This window comes from Chiloscyllium plagiosum, chromosome 12 (assembly GCF_004010195.1).
Source record: "Chiloscyllium plagiosum isolate BGI_BamShark_2017 chromosome 12, ASM401019v2, whole genome shotgun sequence".
NCBI classification, from domain to species: domain Eukaryota; kingdom Metazoa; phylum Chordata; class Chondrichthyes; order Orectolobiformes; family Hemiscylliidae; genus Chiloscyllium; species Chiloscyllium plagiosum.
This window is the reverse complement of record NC_057721.1, coordinates 8,591,510-8,613,645: the sequence shown is the minus strand read 5'-3', so window position 1 is coordinate 8,613,645 and position 22,136 is coordinate 8,591,510. Positions and strand designations below refer to the sequence as shown.

Sequence of the window (22,136 nt, the reverse complement as noted above, 5' to 3'; positions counted from 1 at the left end):
AGAGTCAGAATCATTGGTGACCTTTAAGCGGCAATTGGATAGGTACATGGATGGGTGCTTAAGCTAGGATAAATGTTCGGCACAACATCGTGGGCCGAAGGGCCTGTTCTATGCTGTATTGTTCTATGTTCTATCTAAATGCAAGTCATCATTGTTGTGCAAAAGCTGTTCCAAACTATTGTCAAAATCCTACAAAGTCAACAATGTTTGTGTAAATAGAGAAGCCACAGCAGAAGGGAAAGTAGCAGCAAACTTCCTCATTTTTTTTGCAGGGACAAACCAAGGACTGAATCCCATTTTTTTTAACTGTCATCTAGTTTATGATCATTTCTAATTTATGGGTATGTTTGTTGTGTTTAATTTCCCTTGTATTTTGATAACTGAAGAAAACTTGGTTAACTTGGCTGCTTTTAAAAAACAAACATTGGCACTGGGAAAGAGAAAGGATTCTTTATTTTAAGTTAACTTTGTTAAGATCAAACTATGCAATGGTGGTTGAATAAAAAAGGGGAGTCAGTTCTTCCCTCCTTGCCCACGTCACAGTAAACTGAGGATCCTTTACAGATAATCACATACTTACTGAATTTAAAAAGCATATCTTTTAAAAAGTTCTAACTCTGTTACAATCATGAATTAAAAGAGAGGAATTCATTCATTCCTTCAGACTTGGCCATAACATAATGCAGTTCAGGAACTAACCATTCACTGTATAAAACATTTGACTTCACATCGCTTCCTTTGCCTATTAATTTGAATTGGTGTCTGTGGTCTGCTATCCTGCTGCTGATGGGAGATATTTCCCCATCTACTCTCCCAGATCCATCATAATTTTGAATATCCCACGTAGGGGATACATATTTTCTTGTCCCAAATTAGATTAGCTCATTTCTCCAATCTGTCCACATAACTGAAGTTCTTCATCCCAGTTCTCTCAACGAGGAGCAACAGAGGCAATAGTCGAAGCAGCAGCTAGGCTAATTTCTGTCCAGATCTTCTTGCCTTCCCTTTTAGTTTGGTTGCAGAGTTGATTTCAAACAGATCAGCAAAGAAAAGCAGAGCATTGAGTCATTCATGGTGTGGGGTGGAGAATATGAGATCCTACTTTGAAATTCCTTTCTATCATACTTTCTGGTATGACTTTAAATGTGGCAGCAAAAGTCAAGGAATCTAGTTAAAATATGGAATGCAGTTGAGTGGGAAAACCTGATAACCTGAACCAAACATTTTTATGAAATAGCAGTTTTGGGGTTCCTGCTACATCAAGCCATCAATAGTCACTTTCATGGAAAGTTTCATGATCTAAATGAAAACCGAGGGTCTTGTGGAACAGTGTAAGGACCCTACCTCTAAACCAGAATCTAGGTTTAAGTCTCACCTACCTCAAAGGTGTATCACGTTGGAACAGTTTGATTAATGTAGCTATAAATGAAAACTAATTACGAATTACCTTGAACAGAGTTGAAGAATGGCTGATACATTGAGAATTAGTGGAGAGGGAGATCAAGTTATTCTTCATGCTTTTGAAAGTCATCAAGTTAAATTATTAATTCTTTTTTCCTCTCCATAGCTGCTGACTGACCTACTAAGTATATATTTTTATTTCAAAGTTCCAGCATCTTACAGTATTTTGGATTTGGATCGATTTATAGAGATTGGATCAAATTTATGAAGAAACAACTAACTTGCCACTTTGCAGAGTGCAAAGAGTGTCCAATTGATTATCTTACAAGTTTCTTAAGTTTCTTTTTGGAGGTGTATGGAGACTTTTCCCTGAATCAGTGAAGATTGTAAACATTGACGTCATAAAAAACTGAGTCTGACCTAAGTAAAGCGGGCCTTTTTATGAGTGCCATGTGACAACCACACTCAGTAATGAGTCAAAGCTTGACTAATTCTAAACTAAAGGGTCCCAGATACATGGAAACACCACCACCTCCAAGTTCCCCTCCAAGCCACACACCAACCTGACTTAAAAATATTTGGAAGTAGTAATGTGGGTTTTGGTCAATATTTACTGAGGTGGATGTAGACATTCCATGTCTTAATGGAGAGGATTTAGTGTAAGAAGTTTAGACTAAGTTCAAATCAGACACTGATGAAGGATGATGGAACTGTTTACAGGAGTTTGTAATAGGAGCCCAAAATAATGGTTTTCATTTTCCTAACATTGAACTGGAAATAACCACAAATCAAAACTGGATATTTTTAGTTTATACGTAGATACTGACACTCTCTAACCAACTGTGACTAAAGTTGCTAAACAGCAGCATTTTGACTGAAGGAATGGCGATATATTTCTATATAAGCATGAGGTGAGTTTGGAAGGTGCTGGCTAAGAAGAATTACTGCAATGCAACATGCAGACGATACACATTGCAGCTACTGAGTGTTAGTGTGGAGGGAGTGAAATCCCGAGGGGACTTGACTTGGTTGATATTGAAAAGATGTTTCCTCTTGTGGAAGAATCTAGAATTAAGGGTCAATATTTAAAAATAAGGGATCACCCATTTGAGATGAGAATTTTTTTTTCTTCACAGAGACCAAAGAAAGAGAATCTATTCCTTGAAATGCTCTATGATTGTATAGGCAAGTGCAGACTTTTGCAAAGGTAATCCCATCAAGCTGGGCAGTTGACAAAAACCACAAAATAATTACTTTTTAAATTAAAAATCAAAGTATTTATTTAAAATATTTAAATTGGCATAACCTTAAACAGGTAGTTCCTTAACTTCTGGCTATCATGAGCTTTAGGATAATGCTACATTTTTGGACTTCTTTGTGATGTGACCCTAAATGGAGGAAGAACTGTCTGCCTTTTTGAACAGCATAATCCAAATGGAGAATAGGGCTGCTCTTTCAATTGAAACAACTGGTTGTGGTTTAATCTGAGGGTCACCACATCTAAGGTGAAGGGAGAGTCCTTCATGGTAAAGTAAGCACGCACAGGAATTGAATTTCACTGCTAGCATCACTCTGCATCAGAAACCAGTCATCTAGCCAACTAATCAAACCAACCTCCCTGCCCACCTGTACCCTATTGTTGAACATAAAATATCCAATGCCAATATTCAATGAAGAAAACCCAACAGGAAGATGATGTTGCGTTGGTATTAGAGATGGGCTATTAATCCAGAAACCCAGTTAACATTCTGGGGACTCAATCAAATCCTTCCATGACTGATTGTGGAATTTGAATTCAGTTTTTAAAAATCTGGAATTAAGAATGTAATGATGACTGTGAATCCATTGTCTATTGCTGGTTCACTAATGTCCTTTATGGAAGAAAACTGCCATTTTTACCTAGTCTGGATGACATGTGACTCCGGACCCACACTAATGTGATTGACTCCTGACTGCCCTTGGGAAATTAGGGACGAGCAATCAATGCTGGGTTAGCCAGCGACCTCCTCATCCATTAATGAATAAATCTCCCTGGCCAACCATCCCTCCCCCAATAAAATTACCATAAGTGTACTGAGTTGTCATTACTCTGCATTTTTTTTGTGAAACTTTCAGAGAATTGTCTCGACTTTTATCATTTCTTGGTGTGCAGCGACTTCTAAGAAAGCAGGCATATATTGCCCAATCCTCCTTGCCCTTGGTACAGTTGGTGGGATCTTCTTGAACTGCTGCAGTCCACAATGTGAGCGTGCTATCAAATTAGGATTCTCAGCAATTTTGACCCAGCCACACCCCTGCCCGTGAAACGTGTTAGAATCTGTCTAAGTGGTTGTTTTGTTATTGAAACCACTTCCAATCAGAACCAGCGCCAATTCCAGGCATAATGTGTAAGCCCGGTCGAACGGCCGGGTGACGTTAATGGGGGCGTGGCTCACTCGATGGCAGGCTGCGTCGCGCTCGTGACGTCACCGCGCGTTTGGGGAGCCGGTGACGTCCGGTAGGTGGACGTTGGGAAGATGGCGTCGTCAGTGTTGTGCTGCCTGAGATGGTGTGGGGATGGAGGCTCTGGGCACATTCAGCTGAAAGAAATGCCTGCTGTTCAGTTAGACACACAGCACATGGGTGAGTCAGCGAGCGGCCGGATCTAACACCTATGATTAGGATTCACCTCCGAAAGCAAATCATCAGACTTCCTCATACCAGTTATTTCCTCGGCGTCACCCCCCCGGCGGGTACTCGCCACTTAAAGTGTTTGAAGATGAGGCATGTTTGATGTGCACCATCTGAAATTAAACACATCTACAGTGCATCACATACATTACAGCAGCCCACTCCCTACACGCAGTTGTGATGCATGATTGAGCCTTCGGCTCGAGAATTGTTCGAACTTAAACTATAGTGTACTAACTGGATATTTGTATTTAACAACGATATTGTTAATTGGCGTCTCCTGCGGCTTCTAAAGATCAAGAATCGTAGTTTCCCAATTTTAGACAGAGGCGCCTAACTTGATTCATTGACTCGATAACGCTAATCTCAAAATGTCAGTGTTAAGTAGCCCAACATATGACCAGTTTTCTGCCATTGGGCGATATTAGTTATCGTGATATTAGATGCTGATGTACATTGTGATCGGAGTGTTGTTAGGTTGTGGCATTGTCATTAGGCGTTTTGATACAAGGTAGTGTTGATAGGCGTGTGATACCAATGCGCCACTAGGCGTTGAGCATCGATTAATAATATTCATTTACTAAATAATTATTTATTTTAAATGTAGGAAAGATAACAGCCGAAGAAAAATAAATCTGGCAATGCAGTATCATGTTATGATTTGGAGAGGGACTTAAAATCAAAATTGCAACTCCTGTGTATTGAATGAAACGATAAGTCATGATTTCACACTTTAAATTTAAAAAAGACCCTGTACAACAACTAAACAAAACATGCACTACTAATTTAGTGCTATGTTTTGTAAACCATTATTCCTTAATCCCAAAGTCTATTTTTTTCCATCCAAGACTTCCCTGTATATCTCAGATTCTTAAAGATTTTGTACTTTTGGGACCAAACCAAAGAACATCACTACTCTTAGGAATTCACTTTGTTTCCCCCAGATCTTGGTATTCTGACTTTTGAGGTTTTGGGGGAGGCGGGGGTCTTTCCAGTAACATTCAACCAGGTGAACCTCCAAGGAAGAGTATCACTGCTTTCTTGCTCAGTGACTTCAAAATTTTAAAAAAACTTTTCCATTAGCTCTTTACTACTGGTCTCTGTGGATCCATCAACCACACAACATCAACGTCGACTTCGCTAGTTTCCAAATCTCCCCTCCCCTCACGTCATCCCAGATCCAATCCCCAATGCCCTGCTGACCTGTCCTACCTGTCCATCTTCCTCCCCACCTATCTGCCCCACCCTCCCTATCACAATCATCCCTGAAGGGCTTATGCCCAAAATGTCGACTCCCCGCTCCTTGAATGCTGCCTTATCTGTGCTTTTCCAGCGCCATACTTTGATTCTAACTCTTCAGCATCTGTAGTCCTTACTTTTTCCCGCATGCTAATTAGTCCAAGGCTTAAGTGCATGTGGAAACATATTACAATTTACATTTCATATTTCAAGCAATTGTAACTCATTTGTTACATATAATTGAGCATTCTTACCCACCCTGGATGAAGAGTATTCATATTTTACAACTCAATTGTACAATGCTAAAGAATCATTGTATTGAAAGGGAGCATTTTTGCTGTGACTCAGTTTGTAATTAAACCCTGATGTACCACTTGAGATAAAATTAGAACAAAAGATTAAAGGAAAATGTTAAACCTGTTAGCTGCTGATATTACATAATAACTTTATGTGATAGATGAATCACTAAAAGCTGGAATACAAGTTCAGTAGGTAATAGGGAAGGCAATGGAGTATTAAAGTAGGGTGGTTTCACTAAACATATACAAGGTTTTAGTCAGACCATAGTTAGAAAACCATGAGCAGTTTTTTGCTCCCTTTCTAAGGAAAGATATTGGCATTGGAGATAGCCTAGTGAAACTTCTCTGCACTGATATTAAATATGGAAGGACCCTCTTTTTGAGGAGAGAGCGCAGATTGGGCCTGTAATCATGAAGAATGACCTTATTGAAACATACAGGCTTCTTTCGGGATTTGACAGAATAGATGCAGAAAGATGATTTCGCCTTGTTGGAAAGTCTAGGACCAGAAAGCATAATCTAAGAATAAAGGGTCAGACACTTAAGACAGATGAGGAGGATTTTTTTCTGAGGGTAGTGAATTGGTGGAAAACTTTACCACAGAAGGCTGGGTCATTAAGTACATACAGGGTTGGGCTAGGCAACTTTTTAATCAATAAGGAAATCAAGGGTTATACTGAAAAGGTTAGAAAGTGAGTTGAGGATTATTCAATCAGCCATGATAGAGCAGGCGTTGTAAACTGATTGGCCTACTCCTGCTCTTATGTCTTGTGATGAAAGCTTATGAGAGCTGATGAAATATTGGGTTTTATTTTTAAACACCAGATGGACTTTATCAGTGCAGTCATGCTATTTGGAATGAAAAATGTACCAATGTTCCTACAATTAATCAGTAAAGTAACTAGAGGACTTTGACATTGTGCTGTTTCCATCAGTTACATTGTTTATAGTCAAACCTGGAAGGAGCATTTGCACCTTTTTGGCTGAACTGTTTTGATCAGCTACAAAATGCTTTAATTTTGGCCACAAGTGAACTTAGAAAGGCCAAGGTGACTTAGCTGGGCCATACCCATGGGAAAAGGTGAATTCACACCTAGAGAGACAAACAAAGGTTACTTTGGATTTTCCTGGACCTAAGATAAAATGTGAGATTTTACATTATGTTGGCATAAGTGGACTCTATCATGTTTTTTGTGAACATATCACTCGTTGCATCCTTACCAGGTTTGTTGAATAAAGGCTGAAAGAATGAATGAAAGTTATCGATGAAAATTTGAACAATCTACTGCCAACATTATTTTTAACCATGCTGAATTATGCAAAGCTCTTCAAGCTGGCTGTTGAAGGCAGAGACATTGTTTAGGGACTATTTTACTGCAAGTTAATGATATGGGGGTAGAACAATTAACCATTTAATTTGCAAAACAAAACTACATATCATTAAAAAATTAACCATTGATTAAGAGATATTGAGTCTTTACTGGCTGGACATAACTTTGAAATACACATCTGCAACAACATGGAAGAAGAAACTTATTCACATGGGCCACAATCCTTTGACTTTCTGAGAAGTATTTATTATTATTTCAATGGAGCTTAATTCTCCAGCCACACAGTTTGAAAACTGTTTACAAGCCTGGAAAATAAATTATAATCACAGATGCTTTGAGAGCGTACATTACCAGATACTGTGTGGTGAGTGAAAAAAATTGTGTTCTTTGTATATTTAATGTTAACATGTAATTATTGTAAGTATTATATAGAACTTGTACAATGACCATTGGTGAATAATGAAAATGTCTCAGATACATTTTCACTGTTCTTTGGTGATTTATTTAAAGCAAGTTTTGAAGCCTAGCTTTAGAATTTATTGTATGATGTGCTTTGGTTATACAACTGGAACAAAACAAACCAGCTACAATTTAGAAGGTCAGAGTTTTTAAGTTCAAGAAAAACACCCAACACTTGATTATTTTTTAGTTTTATTCCTGATTTTAAGCAGACATGTGAAGTGTTTTTATTTATTTATTCATTTTGTGGGATGTGGACATTGCTGGATGGCCAGCATTTTTTGCCCATCCCTAGTTGCCCTTGAAAAGGTGGTGGTGAGTTGCTGCCTTAAACCATTGCAAGTCCACATGCGGGTTGTCCCAAAATGCCATCAGGTAGGAAATTCCAGGATTTTGACCCAACAACAGTGAAGGAAAGGTGATCTATTTCCATGTCAGGATGGTTAGTAGCCTGGAGGGGAACTTGAAGGTCATGGTGTTCCCATATATCTACTGACCTTGTCCTCCTCAATGGAAATGGTCAAGCGTTTGGAAGGTGCTGTCTCACGATCTTAGAGTTCATCTTGTGGATAGTACACACTGCTGCTACTTAAGGTCATTGGTGGACGGAGTGGATGTTTGTGTCTGTGGTGCCAATCAAATGGGCTGCTTTATCGTGGATGGTGTCAAGCTTCTTGAGTACTGTTGGGACTGCACTCATCCAGGCACGTGGGTGAGTATTCCATCACACTCCTGACTTGTGCCCTGTAGATGGTGGACAGGCTTTGGGGAATAAGGTGTTGAGTTCTCACTGCAGTATTCCTAGCCTCTGACCTTCTCCTGTAGCCACTGTGTTTATGTGGTGAGTCCAGTTGAGGTTCTGGGCAATGGTAACCCCCAGAATGTTGACAGTGGGGGAATTCAATGATGTTGACACCATTGTGGGTCAGGGAGCAGTGGTTTAACTGTCTCTTGTTGGTGATGATCATAGCCTGGCATTTGTGGATGCCAGGCTATGATCATCCAGATGATCAGATCTTGTTGCTTCATTATGAGGAGTCACAGTGATGAACATTGTGCAATCATCAGCCAACTTCCCCACTTCTGACCTTATGATGGAGGGAAGCTCATTAATGAAGCAGCTGAAGATGGTTGGACCTATGACACTACCCTGAGGAACTCTGCAGAGATGTCATGGAGCTGAGATTACTGACCTCCCACAACTTGTGTGTCAGGCATGACTCTAACCAACAGAGAGTTTGCCCCCATTTTCCTATTGATTCCAGTTTTTCTAGGGCTCCTTGATGCCACATTTGGTCGAATACAGCCATTATGTCAGGACAGTCACACTCCCCTCTGGAATTCAGCTCTTTTGTCCATGTTTGAACCAAGGCTGTCAGGAGCTGAGTGGTCCTGGCAGAACCCAAATTGGGTGTCACGGAGTATGTGCTGCTTTGTCGCACTGTTGACAAATATCTTCCAAGAATTTTTTGTTAAACTCATGATTGACATTATGATGGGATGGTAATTGGCCAGTCCTGCTTTTTATGTACAGGAAACAATTGGACAATTTTCCAACTTGTCAGGTATATGACATTGTTGTAGCTGTACTGGAACAGCTTGACTAGGGAATGGCAATGTCTGGAGCACAAGTCTTCAGTACTATTACTGGAATGTTGTCAGGGTCTGTAGCCTTTGCAGTATCTAGTGTCTCCAATCATTTCTTGATATCACATGGAGTGAATCAAGTTGGCTGAAGACTGGTTATGTAATGCTGGGGACTTCTGGACAAGGCTGAAATGAATCATGCACTCAGCACTTCTGGCTGAAGGTTACTGCGAAAGCATCAGCCTCATCTTTTGCACTGATGTGCTGTGCTCTTCAATTGAGGATGGGATATTTGTGGAGCCACCTCCTCCAATGAGTTGTTTAGTCACTCACCACCGTTCATAACTGGATGTGACAGGACTGCAGAGCATAGATTTGATCCGTTGGTTGTGGGATCACTTAGCTCTATATATCACTTGCTCCTTCTGTTGTTTTGTATCCGAGTAGTCCTGTTGGGTGGCTTCACCAAGTTGACACTTTATCTTCAGGCGTGCTTGGTGTTGCTTTCTGGCATGTTCTCCTCAATTCTCCTTTGTACCAGAGTTGAACTCCTGGCTTGATGATGGCTGTGTGGGGATATGCCAGGCCATGAGGTTGCAGATTGTGTTTGAGTACAGTTCTGCTAATGGCCCACAGTGCCACATGGATGCTCAGTCTTGAGCTGCTATACCTGTTTGAAGTCTCCCATTTGGCACGATGATAGTGCCACACAACAGAGAGGTTATTCTGTGTGAAGGTAGGACTTTGTCTCCGCAAGGACTATGCGGTGGTCACTCTTACTAATATAGTCTTGGACAGATGCATTTGCAAATGGCAGATGGACAATATGTTGGTTTCCTCAGCACCTGTTGCAGACCCAGAGTTTTTAAACTATGTCCTTTAGGATCCGACCAGCTCGATCAATAGTACTGATGCTGAATCACTGTTGGTGATAGACATTGAAGTGTGCCCTTGCCACCCTCCATGCTTCCTCCAAGTGTTGTTCAACATGGGCAACGAAACCTCTGGTACTTCCCCAAGTTTAACTTCAAGCCATGAGACCTCATGGGGTCCGGACCCCATGTTGAGGATTCCCAGGGCAACTCCCTCCCAACACCCCTGCTGACTCGGTCCTGCCAGTAGGACAAACATATCCAAGGATGGTGATGGTGTCTGGGATATAGTCATACTTACGGAATCATACCTTATGATATCAGGCTGTTGCTTGACTAGTCTTGAGACAGCTTTCTTAATTTCAGCATTGTTTCCTTTCCGCTGCCTAGGTGACCTGTCCGGCTTCTTTTCATTGAAACTTTGTAGTGTTTGGCTTGCTCGGCCATTTCAGAGGGCAACTAAGAGTCAATCACATTGCTGTTGGTCTGGAGTCACGCAGGCCAGACTAGATGGGTTTTTCTGACAACTGAAAGTGATTTCATGGTCATCAGTGGATTCTTAATTCCAGATTTTTAAAAATCTATTGAATTCAAATTCTACCATTTGCCATGGTGGGATTCGAATGTGGGCCCCCAGCTTAATAACTAGCAGTAATACCACTAGGTTATTGCTTGAATGAAGATAGTGCTCCTGAGAAAGAACAGTGAAACTAAATCACTTTAGAGTAAAGAGTTAGTGTTGGTCCTAGACCTGAAGAGGTTATTTAAAGCTTGAGTTAATTTAAGATCAGGTGGATAGTAACTTCCAGAAGCTATCTGTAGTTCCAGCCTACAGTTAAAAGCTGTATTTGTTGACACCACCATGTGCATGCTATGTATCACTTAATTCCCCTCTCCCCGAACATGCATGCATTTGTGTCCTCACTGCCTTTCCCCTCCCCCGAGTTCACATCTTAACTCCACACCGCTGACCCCATTTCAAAATCTCGCTTCTCTTGTGCATACGCAGTGCAGCATTTGCATATAACATCTAACATCTACACAATGATTTAGAGATGTTGAGAAGTGAGAATGCATATTTCAGGATTAACACCCATGCACAGTTCTCCATAATTCACATGTCAGCAGGCATGTTTTAACCAATTTAAGTGTTAGAGACAGGGAGTCTGTTGTGTAGATTGTATGACTGGTTTTGGATACTGTATAGGGATGGTTTTAGGTATTTTACAAAAGCTGTTTTGTTTTACTTCAATTTATGAAAGGACGTTATAGGATTATAATTTTAAAATCTGCATTTTTGTTAGCATAAACCAAATTATCTACTATGTTTATCATTTCTTCTGTTAAGAAACTTATTGTTAAATCAAAATCTGTCACATTATGTGCTTATGTTTCAGCTGCCAATATTTAACCTTCATTCAACAATGCCGTGAATACTGCATTTCTGATTAACTTCATGAGTAGCGCTTGGCAGTACACAAGTACAAAATTTTGTCTTTGAACAAAGATCAAAATTTGCTAAAGCCATGAACTTACTTGAAAAATGAGAGACCACCTGTTGAGTAATAATATCAGCTGGAATTACAACACAATAGCCTCTGGGTTAACATTGACCTGAAACAGAATTGGACTAGCCATATAAATACTGCCAAAACAGTTGAGGGGCTAAGAGGCCTGCAGCAAGTAACTCCCCTTCTGACTCCCCAGTGTACACCATCTACAAGGCACAAGTCAGGAATGTGATATAATATTCTCCATTTTCTTAGGTGAATGCAGCTCCAACAACACTTAACTTTGTTCAAGCTAAAGAAGCCCACCTGATTGTGGATGTGGTGCCAATCAGTCTCTCCATGATTGACACTCTATCATCTAGAAAACGCACTTCGGAAATTCACCAATGTTTCTTATATAGCATTTTCTAAACCCATGACCACCACTATCCAGAAGAACTGGGGTAGCAGATATATGGGAACATCACCATTTGCAAGTTCCCCTTCAAGCCATTCATCCTCCTTGTTTGAAACTAAAATATTGGGAAAAGTCCTTTCCAAAAAGTACTGTGGGTCTATCTACACCAAATGGACTGCAGCGATTCAAGAAGGCAACCTTCTTCAGGGTAACTAGGGCTGGGCAAAAATTCCTGGGCCACCCAGCAACATTCCCAATGACTGATTTAAAAAATAGGTTAAGTAAGTTGGCAAAAAAATGTGGTTGTTCACTTTGGCAGTAAGAGTGGAAAAAGTGTACTTTCAAATGGTGAGAAACTATTATGTTGCTATTCAGAAGGATTTGGATATTGGAAAGAGTCGATTGTACAGGACTTTGGTGAGGTCACCCTGAATTACTGTGCACAATTTTGGTTCACATACGTGAGGAAGGATATGTTTGCCTTAACAGGTATGCAACAGAAAATTGTTAGATTGTTGGGGTGAGTCTATGATAGCTATGAATAGTATAGGAAAAAATTTCTAGTAAAATGAACTTTGAGGTCAAGGTTCAGCTATTATCTTAATGGCAGTGGAGGATTAGATTAGATTAGATTACATTACATTACAGTGTGGAAACAGGCCCTTCGGTGAGGCAGCAGTGCTAACCACTGTGCCACCGTGCCGCCCACAATGCCACCGTGCCGCCCACATAATAGTTTGAGGAGCTAAATGACCTAACCTGCTTGCATTTCATGAGTTCTAATTTGCTGCCAATATTTAGCCTTCATTCAACAATGTAGTGAATACTGCATTTCTAATTAACTTCATGAGTAGCGCTTGGCAGTACACAAGTACAAAATTTTGTCTTTGAAAAAAGATCAAGAATTGCTAAAGCCATGAACTAACTTTGAAAAATCTGTTCATATTTTCTTATTGCTAGTTTTGTTCAGATTAACAGATTTGTCTATTTCATAGGAACTGATGTGGTAATTGTGAAAAACGGCAGAAGAATATGTGGTACAGGAGGCTGCTTGGCCAATGCACCTTTGCATCAGAACAAAAGTTACTTTGAATTCAAAGTCCAGTCAACAGGTGAGTAAGATGTTAGAGCAAGGGAGGCCCTACTGTATTATTTTAATGGGAATTTTGTGTTACTTTTGATCTAATCTTCATATTTTCCCACTACCAAGTGTCATCATTCCCTTTTAAGCATCTCAACAAAATTCTGCTATTCCATCTTTACTGGGCGTAGGTCTTTTCTGAGCTGGAACCAGATTACAATCATATTTCAAAGTGAACAAACTTTCAACTAGAATATCAGGTGACATTTAGTATAGTAATATTTCAGTTTTAGAAGAAACTGCTACTATTTTGACTCTAGCATCTGGTGCATTTCTTCTGTATGGTTTATTCCCTACCATCATCCTTTAGCTGTATTAGCCATCTGATTGTACTGCACAAACTTGTTTTTTTATATATCTTTCCCCTTCTTTAAGAACCCATTTTGACCACCTCTCCCAATATCTCCTCCTTTGGCTGAATATTTTTGTCCATTTTCAGTGAAGCATCTTGGGATTTATTTCTATGCAAAAGGTTGCTTTATAAACATAAGCAAATTCTGGAAGGAAATTCCATTTTTGTGTTGTTTCAAAAAAAAGTAACCTTGAAATAAACTTCCACATAACCATTCACCTTTGCTTGTCTGGTTTTATGCTTTCTCCAGTGTATGTTTTACTCCATTTTATTAAGCCTTTCCTTAGTATCACTTTTGTTACATATAAACGGGACAGAACTGGGTTGACCCAAATCTATTGCTTAGACTGTGCTGTTGTAAAGTCCATCCACAAAGCAAGCAAGCAGTCCAGACTGCTAACTTTATTTCCCCCTCTGTATTTATGGAACATTTAGTGTTCCCAGACTTGATATACTAATATATATCAGATGAAACAATGAACTAAATAGTGTAGGCAATTCAAAACATCAGCCCACTCCTAACCTTCTGGCACAATGTCTTAGATCTTCCAAAAGATCCTTGTTGCAAGTAGAATAGCAATTATTATATTTCTTAAATTATTTGGTGTTTAGCTTCAAATGCAAGGGAATTTTGGATTGTGATGTTAAGAGGCTAAATTTTTCAAGGTTGTTTTTCAATCACACCATGCTTTATAGATATTTATAAAATCATGAGGGACATGGGTAGGGCAAATAGTCAAGGTCTTTTCCCCAGCAAGAGCTAGAAGGCATAGGTTTAAGGTGAGGAGGAAAGAGTCAAAAAGGGACCTAAGGGGCAACTTTTCCACACAGAGCGTCGTATGTGTATTGAATGAGCTGCCAGAGAAATTGGTGGAGGCTGGTACAATTATAGCATTTAAAAAGGCATCTGGATGGGTATATGAAAAGGAAGGGTTTGGAGGGATATGGGCTAAGTGCTGACAAATGGATCTAGATTAATTTAGTATATCTGGTCGGCATGGACGCGTTGGACCAAAGGATCTGTTTCCGTGCTGTACGACTCTGACTGTAAATTGAAGCAAATTGAGCTGAAGCTTAGACTTGAGGACATAGATATGCATTGTAACCATATTATACTCTTATTCTGTTTCAGGAGTCTGGGGAATTGGGGTTGCTACCCAAAAAGCTAACCTTAATCAGATTCCATTTGGGCGGGATGCACAAAGTTTGGTGCTTCGACACGATGGAGCCATTTATCACAATAATGAAGAACGAAACAGACTTCCAGCTAACAGTATTCCTCAGGAAGGAGATGTTGTGGTACATAACAAATTTAGGATATGCAGATTCTATCTATGGCTTTTGGTTTTCAATAGTTTCCTCAATGCATTATGTTTAATGTATGTGTTTTGGATAATTCTCCCTGATATCTCTACAGCTGTGGCTGCTGCAACTGAATGAAGTATTGCTTTTTGCATGTACATTGTTTCTAGAGAAGTGATAATGAACTTGCATCCCCTTCTATATAGAAAGACTTCACCTCTCCTTGTAACTTCAACCTTCAATCTAAATGTAGACATTGCTTTTGGTGAATTGGGTAACAAAGCTGTCTGGCCTCTAAGTTCTGAATTCTCTTCACTAAATACCCACTGTCCTTTTAAGGTGCTTCTTAAAATCTACCCTGATTTAAATTTGTGTGGCATTGTCACACTTCCTGATTAATGCTGCCATGGTTATAGGTTATAAGATTGTTTTAATACAACCAAATTCATATATCTGATTCATGTTTAAAATAATTTCCTACTGAACAGCACTGTGGGTTTACTTACCTATATGAATTGCAAAGATTCAAGAAAGCATTTCATACTATCTACTGAAGAGCAGATAAGTTTGGGCAACATATGCCAATCTCTCCTGGAACACCAACATTCCATGAATAAACTTTTTTATAAAAATGTGGTCAGTTAGCCACCATAGTAGCGGCTTCCAGTAAATAAAAAGCAATGATCACGTACAATTACAAATTGAAGACAAATCAGTGTTAATTTCAGGCAGTTATCCGGAAAGTTCTTTTAAATTGGAAATTCATAAGTGATGGTGATTTGACTTTCCCTTGTTTGACAAAAAGGTTTACTCTGTCATTGTAGCTAATATCATAGTAGCATTGTATCAGGCTATGCTGAGTCACCCAACTAATATTAACTGCTATCTACCAAAACAAAGTGACAATATAAATGTATTGCTGTTGGCTCTTTAAAACTTACAAAACTTTTTTACTTTTATAAATACAATATACCATGATAGTGAATTGACAGCTACGCCAGGTATTCACACTTTTACCCTAGCTAGTTCAAAGTGAAAGGGTAATGTATTTTGCTTAATGCTATCTTAACGTGAGTAAAACAAGATGTTCTGCTTAGATAACTTATTTCAGAGATCAATAGCAGTTGAGAGAACAGGCATAATGGATGAAGAGAGTTTAAGAGAAGCAGCCTTTCAAGCCAGCTCCATCATTCAGTAAAATAATGATTGCTCTGATTTTAATGTCCTCCCTATATTACCTCATCCCTGATAATCTTCCATGCCCTTTGTAATCAAGAATTCCCCTCCTTATCTTTCTACTTTGTAGTAGTTTAACAGAGCTGAGACACTTGCTAGACCATTTGAGGTAGTTAAGTTAGTGCTGTTAATTTAGAGTCACATGTAGGTCAGACCAAGATTTCTTTGAATGACAATTAGTTATGGTTACATGGTTGTCAGTAGGCTAATTCCAGATTTTATCAAATTCAAATTTCACCAGCTGTCATGGTGGGTTTCAAACCCATGTCCCCAGAACATTACTCCTAGGTCACCACTTCTCTAGATGTACTGGACTGACCCTCACAATTCTTGAACTAGGCGGGAAAAACATTAGTATAAGTTTGATGTGCCTGATAGTTATCCAGTGCATCCTTGCTTGCTCCTATAAAGATGCTAGGAATTTACCATAGAATGAATCATTGATGTAGAACCAGATTCTGCTGCACAGAATCAAACTCTTTTGGAAAGATGTTTTAAATTATTCAGATTTTCAAGAAATAAACTTACACACCTTTTAAGTTCTCTTGTTTCAGCCAAGAACTGGCTGCAGGTGTGTATTGTTACCAAGCTGTTATTTGACCCCATTTTTCAGTATCAAATTTGTTATTCCATGAGTGACAGGTATGGTAGTGAATTAATTTTGAAGGGACGCAAAATTAAGGACACACAATTGAGGTTTTTTTCATTGAATTTTTCTTGTATATAGATTGAGTTGTTCTCTATGTATAGTTTATTACAGTTGCATGTAGCTTCAGAATTATACAGTAATGAAAGTTCATTTTTTTTGAAAAAGGGACTCACTTATGATCATGTGGAACTAAACATTTTTTTGAATGGAAAAAATATGCATTGTCCAGCATCTGGAATTAGGGGCACAGTGTATCCGGTTGTGTACGGTAAGTCAATTTACGCACTAAAATTCTTGTATTACATTTGTCTTCATGAACTACTCACATGGATGTATCCTCAGGGACCACAAAGTTTTAAAATTTGGCAGTGCAGAATTGATGTCACAATTTATATCTAACAAGAATGAACAGCAAGTATATATAAACAATAATATTGAATGGCTTTTTTTTTTGAGGGTCAAATTTTCAGGTTCTAAGAGTTTTGATATTCCTGCAAAATATTGCAAAGATCCAGAGCCTATAGTTATGTACCCTCTTCTAGGAAAGAGGCTATAGTTCAAGGCAACCAATGGTGGTGTCATCCTCATATGATTTTGCACACTTAGAAGGCAAACTACAGATGACCTTAAATTTTCTTGACCCTTCTGCATTGATTACAATGCACTTTTTAATTCTATCCCCCCCCATTTCAAAATACTGCTTCCTCCTTCCCCTGCCATGATAAAGGCAAGTAATGTTAGTGCTACTTGAGTACCAGGCATTGACCGTCTCCAACAAGAGTCCAGTGTGGAAGCAGTGTGTACTTTTACAAGTTGCACTGCAACAACTCACCCAAGGCTTCTTAGACAGCACCTTTCCAAACCTTTTACCACCTGGAAGGATGATTGCAGCAGCTGCAAAGAAACACCATCAAATGCAAGTGCCCCTCCACTCAAAATACCATGCTGATTTGGAACTATTTTACAGTTACTCCAGCAAAACCCTGGCACTCTATTCCCATTAACACTGATTAGGGTCAGGGTTATCGCACTACAGGTAGACGGTAGTGGTTCAAGATGACAATTCTCCATCACCACCTCAGTTGAATTATGGATGGGTATTTAAATGTTAACTTAGTCAGTAATACCCATATGCCCTGAAAATAAATTAAAGGCAGGCAACCTGCTCCCTAACTGCTTCTGCTAATACCACCTACTGGTTAAAATTGAAGTGATTGTGGCTCAAAGCAACTATGTCATGTGTGTGCGTGCATGTATATAGAGGGAACATTGGTTCAAAGTGAATTACTGTATAGTTTTTTTCTAAATACATTAGAAATGAGGTACATTTGCCTCAAAATAGATTATGCCGCTTTTTACACGACCCCTGGCTAAGCTTTTAATAATCTGACCTAATGTCTCTGTAGCTCAGTACCTTATTACCTTTTAATATTTCTGTAAAGCACCTTGAATTTATTAATGATGAGTATCAACTGTTAATCTGTACAAATTGGATTGCGCAGTAAGTGACCAAATTAGATTACCTTACATTTCATATTTTTTAAAATTCCAGTCAAGAGTACCTGCAAGTAGTTGTCTGATCGTTTATCATCTTCTTTTCCAGTTGATGACAGTGCAATTTTGGATTGCCAGTTCAGTGAATTTTACAGCCCTCCGCCTCCTGGATTTGAAAAGATTTTGTTTGAACAGCAGATCTTCTGATTTTTCACTGCGTAAACATATACACACTCCTGCACTCTCGCCTCGCCAGGTCCTGCCTAGCCATGTTGTAATGTGATTTTTTTTTTGTTTGCAGTTTTGAATGTTAGCTGTTTGAGTTAGTCAGTACCATAATTGGCAACACAGAATTCCAGTTTATCATGCATTTGTCTTTGTGTTGTTTATTAATGGGAACAGCACTTTTTAAAAGTGAGCAATGATGTATAAACATGTGCAGTAAATATTAGCTCTTACACATGTGGTTTTCAGTGGAAGATAAAGAAAATTAGTTATTTCTCCCAGTGGTATACAGCACCACAATCGCTGTACCTTCAAAAGAGATTACAGTACCAACATAGCTGAAAATTATTGTACTCTTAATTTGGTATATTTTAATCCTACAGCTCGATTTTTTTGGTCTTTAGTGCTTTCCTTTCATCACAGCATGTTTTCTCCTTAAATACATTCTTTTCTACAATTGATTTATTTTCCCCGTGCAATTCTCACTTATGGTTGTCAGCTTTACAGACTGTTCGTTTATCTTTCACCTTGCTCTGTTCCTTGATTCTGTTTTGCTTCTTTGAATCTTTAATCATTGAACAAGTACACCATTGCACATAAAACATTTACAAAGTCACAACCATAGTTCAGAATTTGAAGCCTTTGTTGTTTTGACACAAAAGTAACCTGAAACTTATGATCAGACTGTCAATTGTTCAGGTGATTATCATCTAAACAAGAATTGCAGAGCCCAAAAGCTTGATCACGTTTGGATTAGTTTCCCTCTTAGAAAGTACAACTGCTTTTTTAAAAGCAAAATACAATAATGCTGGAATTACAAAATACTAGAAACATTAAGCAGATCAGACAGTTTTGTGGAAGATAAACAATCCTTTATCACAACTAGATAATATGGATAAATCTACAGCAGATACAAAACCAGGGGGTGAAAGAGAGAGAAAAGAAACAAATAGAAGAGGTTTGTCTGTTTTAGAGTAGAGGGCAGGAATGATAATATTTATTTAATTGGCCCATTGGTGCCTTATTAGCAGGAATTACGCTCTATGGATGGATCTACAATGTGTCATTAGAACATGTGTAACTGACAAAGGAAATTATCACAGTCACCTTTGACTTCAGATTAAAAGGTGCCTGTGCCAAGATTAAGCAACAGAAGGAAAATTAGAAAAATAAAATATTCCCCATAATTTAACCTTAAAAAAAAAGCCTTTGTTGACAGGGGAAAGTGGCTATGTCAAGTCACTTTCAAAAGAAATTCAAGTTCAGCTTTATTGAATGATTAAAATCATGCAAAATCTTCATTCCTGGCACAGTGTACACCTTTGGACTGAATGTGAATTGCGTCCATTATGCAGTGTTTCTGTGAAATCATGTGCTTTTTAAGAAAGAAATCCAAAATAGCATGAATTGCACTGTCAGGGTGAATGATCTTCATAAAAGGATATTCTTTAATGTCTTTTCATAAAAATCATTGTATAGATCACCAAAGTATTCACATATGTCATTTGTATTATCTATCTTTGTCACTAGTTGTATAAAACAGTTAATATTGTACAGTGGAAATATTGTGGTTATATAAGCAAACCTTAGGCCATGTGCATAATATATTTGAGTGAGTTCAGGTTTCTGAAAAATTTTAGACATTTGTGAGGGGGTTATGGCACTTGAATAATCTAGAAACTGTAATCAGAACGTAGAGTTATGAACCTAGGAGAGTCAATATTTATTTACTAAATCATTGAACAATGTTCCCTAAGTTCAGACAAATTAAGGTTGCTTTTACAGTGATTAATGGGAATAAACACTTACTTGGAGAACCATATCTTTGGTACTTCACAAACACAAAGGACTGTACATTAGATGTCAGTGGAACTGTGTAATGAACATTTTGATGGTTTAGCTCATTGCAGAGGCCTTCATTATCATCTCAGCTACCATTGTAAAGAAAAATCAATTTCTATCCAAATATCAGAAACATACCATTGAAACCGGTTAAATGCTAGTGATAATCATTTTTCTGTTGTCTGTGTTTTTAAAGAGAAATTAAAGCATTGAGAAGTGTAGAATGATGCACTATTTGCATCAGGAACAATTTCAGCCTCCAGATAGCTTCTTTCAAGCCCATGGTGCAATAACACCTTCCCTTACTAGATTTAAATTGTTTTCACTAGTTTACTCTAATGAATTGCTATCCCAGCACAGTTTACCTAGTCGAGTTTATCATCTAGTATTCTTCTGAACTATCTGCTCGCTGAACTATAGAGATTGAGTTTTTATTCTACATGTCTAGAATGAAGATATTTCCTTGCTCTTCCCTACTTAATCCAATATTTTTATGTATCTTTGTAAAGTAGTTTACAGACCCTTACAAAGCATTCCAAAAAGATGATGATTACATATACAAACCTTAGTATAGCTCCAATTGGTTAGTTTGATTATATTCCCATGACCCATTTTATAACTACAAATTTTCCACATTACGAAGCCTCGCAGTGTGTATTTAATGTGGGGGGCTGTTTTACATGTAGGGCTGCCTGCTGACTTCTGCCTTAAATAAAATTCAGATGGTTTGTGAAGGACAATAGCTTGGACAGTCGGTTAACATTTTGCCAAGACTTGGATAAGTAACTGAACACAGAACCAAAGAGGTAGGTTTTAAGCAAAATCTTGAAATGGGGTAAGAAATGCAGGTAGCTTCATTTAAAGTTTGGAAAAGAAATTTCATGGGCATTAGTGCACAGGAATAGTTTTTCTTTAACATTGAAACGGAATTCTATTTCTTTTTCAATTGCTATCAACTGTTGGTGAAGTAGTGTACTGTAAACTCAGAGCCAAAAGGGCAAGTGAGTTCACTGTTTGTGTATTTCATTTTGTTTGCTTTGTATTGCTCATGCAAAGTGGCAAAACTGGTTTGTGCCAAGGATATGAAATATGTCAAGTGAGTGTGGTTAACTCTAAAATAACAATACTAAACTTTAAGATAAATGTACATTTAACTAAAACGTTTGTTTGAAATACACTGTTAATTTGTGACCACTGGCATGTAACAAACATTGACATATTTTGCCTGTCAATTATTAAAATTAGATTTTGGGAAGTAAGTTGAATGTTATTTTGTAAAAATAAATTTTGGTTTTCCACTCTGAATTGTAACAAATTCTTTTAAGGTCAAACAGGCTGTTTACAGGGATTTAGTCTTTAAATTATTACAACTTTTGTTGAAGCGTTATCTGCAGCTTTTACTGACCTTAGCATACGCAAGATGCTGCAACCAGGAATAGTCTTGTATGACCTTTGTTTTAAGAGAAGCATTCTAGCTGCAAGTGAATCTGGGATTGATGTGACAGGAATGGTGCAAAAATATTACTTTAGATTATTTGGTTTCTTCTGAGTTCTCCAATTCCTGAAGCACTCAGATTAGATTACATTACAGTGTGGATACAGGCCCTTCGGCCCAACAAGTCCACACCGACCCGCCGAAGCGCAACCCACCCATTCCTCAACATTTACCCCTTTACCTAACACTACGGGCAATTTAACATGGGTCAGTCGCCTGAGGCGGGAATTGAACCCGGGTCTCCGGCGCTGTGAGGCAGCAGTGCTAACCACTGTGCCACCGTGCCGCCCATAGATACTATAAGAACTAATTAATCCTGAGAAATAAATACTACCAAATATCAAATTATAATGCACTAGTTACAATTTTTTTGTCAATAAGTATGCTACACAATTCTAATGTTGTTTCTGTTAAAATGTCCCAAGACCTTGGATAATAATGCTGTAAATAAAAACAACATTTTGATGTAGAGCATTAGAGAAGATGACCAAGAAACTTGATTGAAAATATGGGTTATAAAGGAATATTTTAAAAGTGGAAAGAGGTAGAGAGGTTTGAGGGGAGAATTCCAGAACTTGGGCAAGATTTGTTGCCTTAATCCCATCATTAGTGAAGTGATAAAATCCAGAATGTG

At 38.4% G+C, this 22,136-nt stretch overlaps 1 protein-coding gene across 2 annotated transcripts; it reads left to right on the top strand.

Annotated features, from left to right (window-relative positions):
- Positions 1-3,914: 3,914 nt before the first annotated feature.
- LOC122554959 (SPRY domain-containing protein 7) lies at positions 3,915-20,779 on the top strand. Of its 2 annotated transcripts, none has more exons than XM_043700429.1 (5): positions 3,915-4,023; positions 12,762-12,878; positions 14,392-14,558; positions 16,612-16,714; positions 18,050-20,779. In XM_043700429.1, the coding sequence occupies exons 1-5, from the start codon at positions 3,918-3,920 to the stop codon at positions 18,145-18,147; spliced, it is 591 nt and encodes a 196-aa protein (XP_043556364.1). In that variant the 5' UTR covers positions 3,915-3,917; the 3' UTR covers positions 18,148-20,779. The 2 variants fall into 2 exon arrangements, with proteins under 2 accessions (XP_043556364.1, XP_043556365.1); XM_043700430.1 differs by lacking the exon at positions 3,915-4,023 and adding an exon at positions 6,876-7,304.
- The last annotated feature ends 1,357 nt before the right edge of the window (positions 20,780-22,136 follow it).

Bases quoted from the DNA above. Each gene is read 5' to 3' on its own strand.
- LOC122554959 (XM_043700429.1), top strand. From the start codon at position 3,918: ATGGCGTCGTCAGTGTTGTGCTGCCTGAGATGGTGTGGGGATGGAGGC. The intron at 12,879-14,391 runs GTGAGTAAGATG...ATTCTGTTTCAG, and splicing joins ATTCAAAGTCCAGTCAACAG to GAGTCTGGGGAATTGGGGTT. The intron at 14,559-16,611 runs GTACATAACAAA...TTTTTGAAAAAG, and splicing joins CTCAGGAAGGAGATGTTGTG to GGACTCACTTATGATCATGT.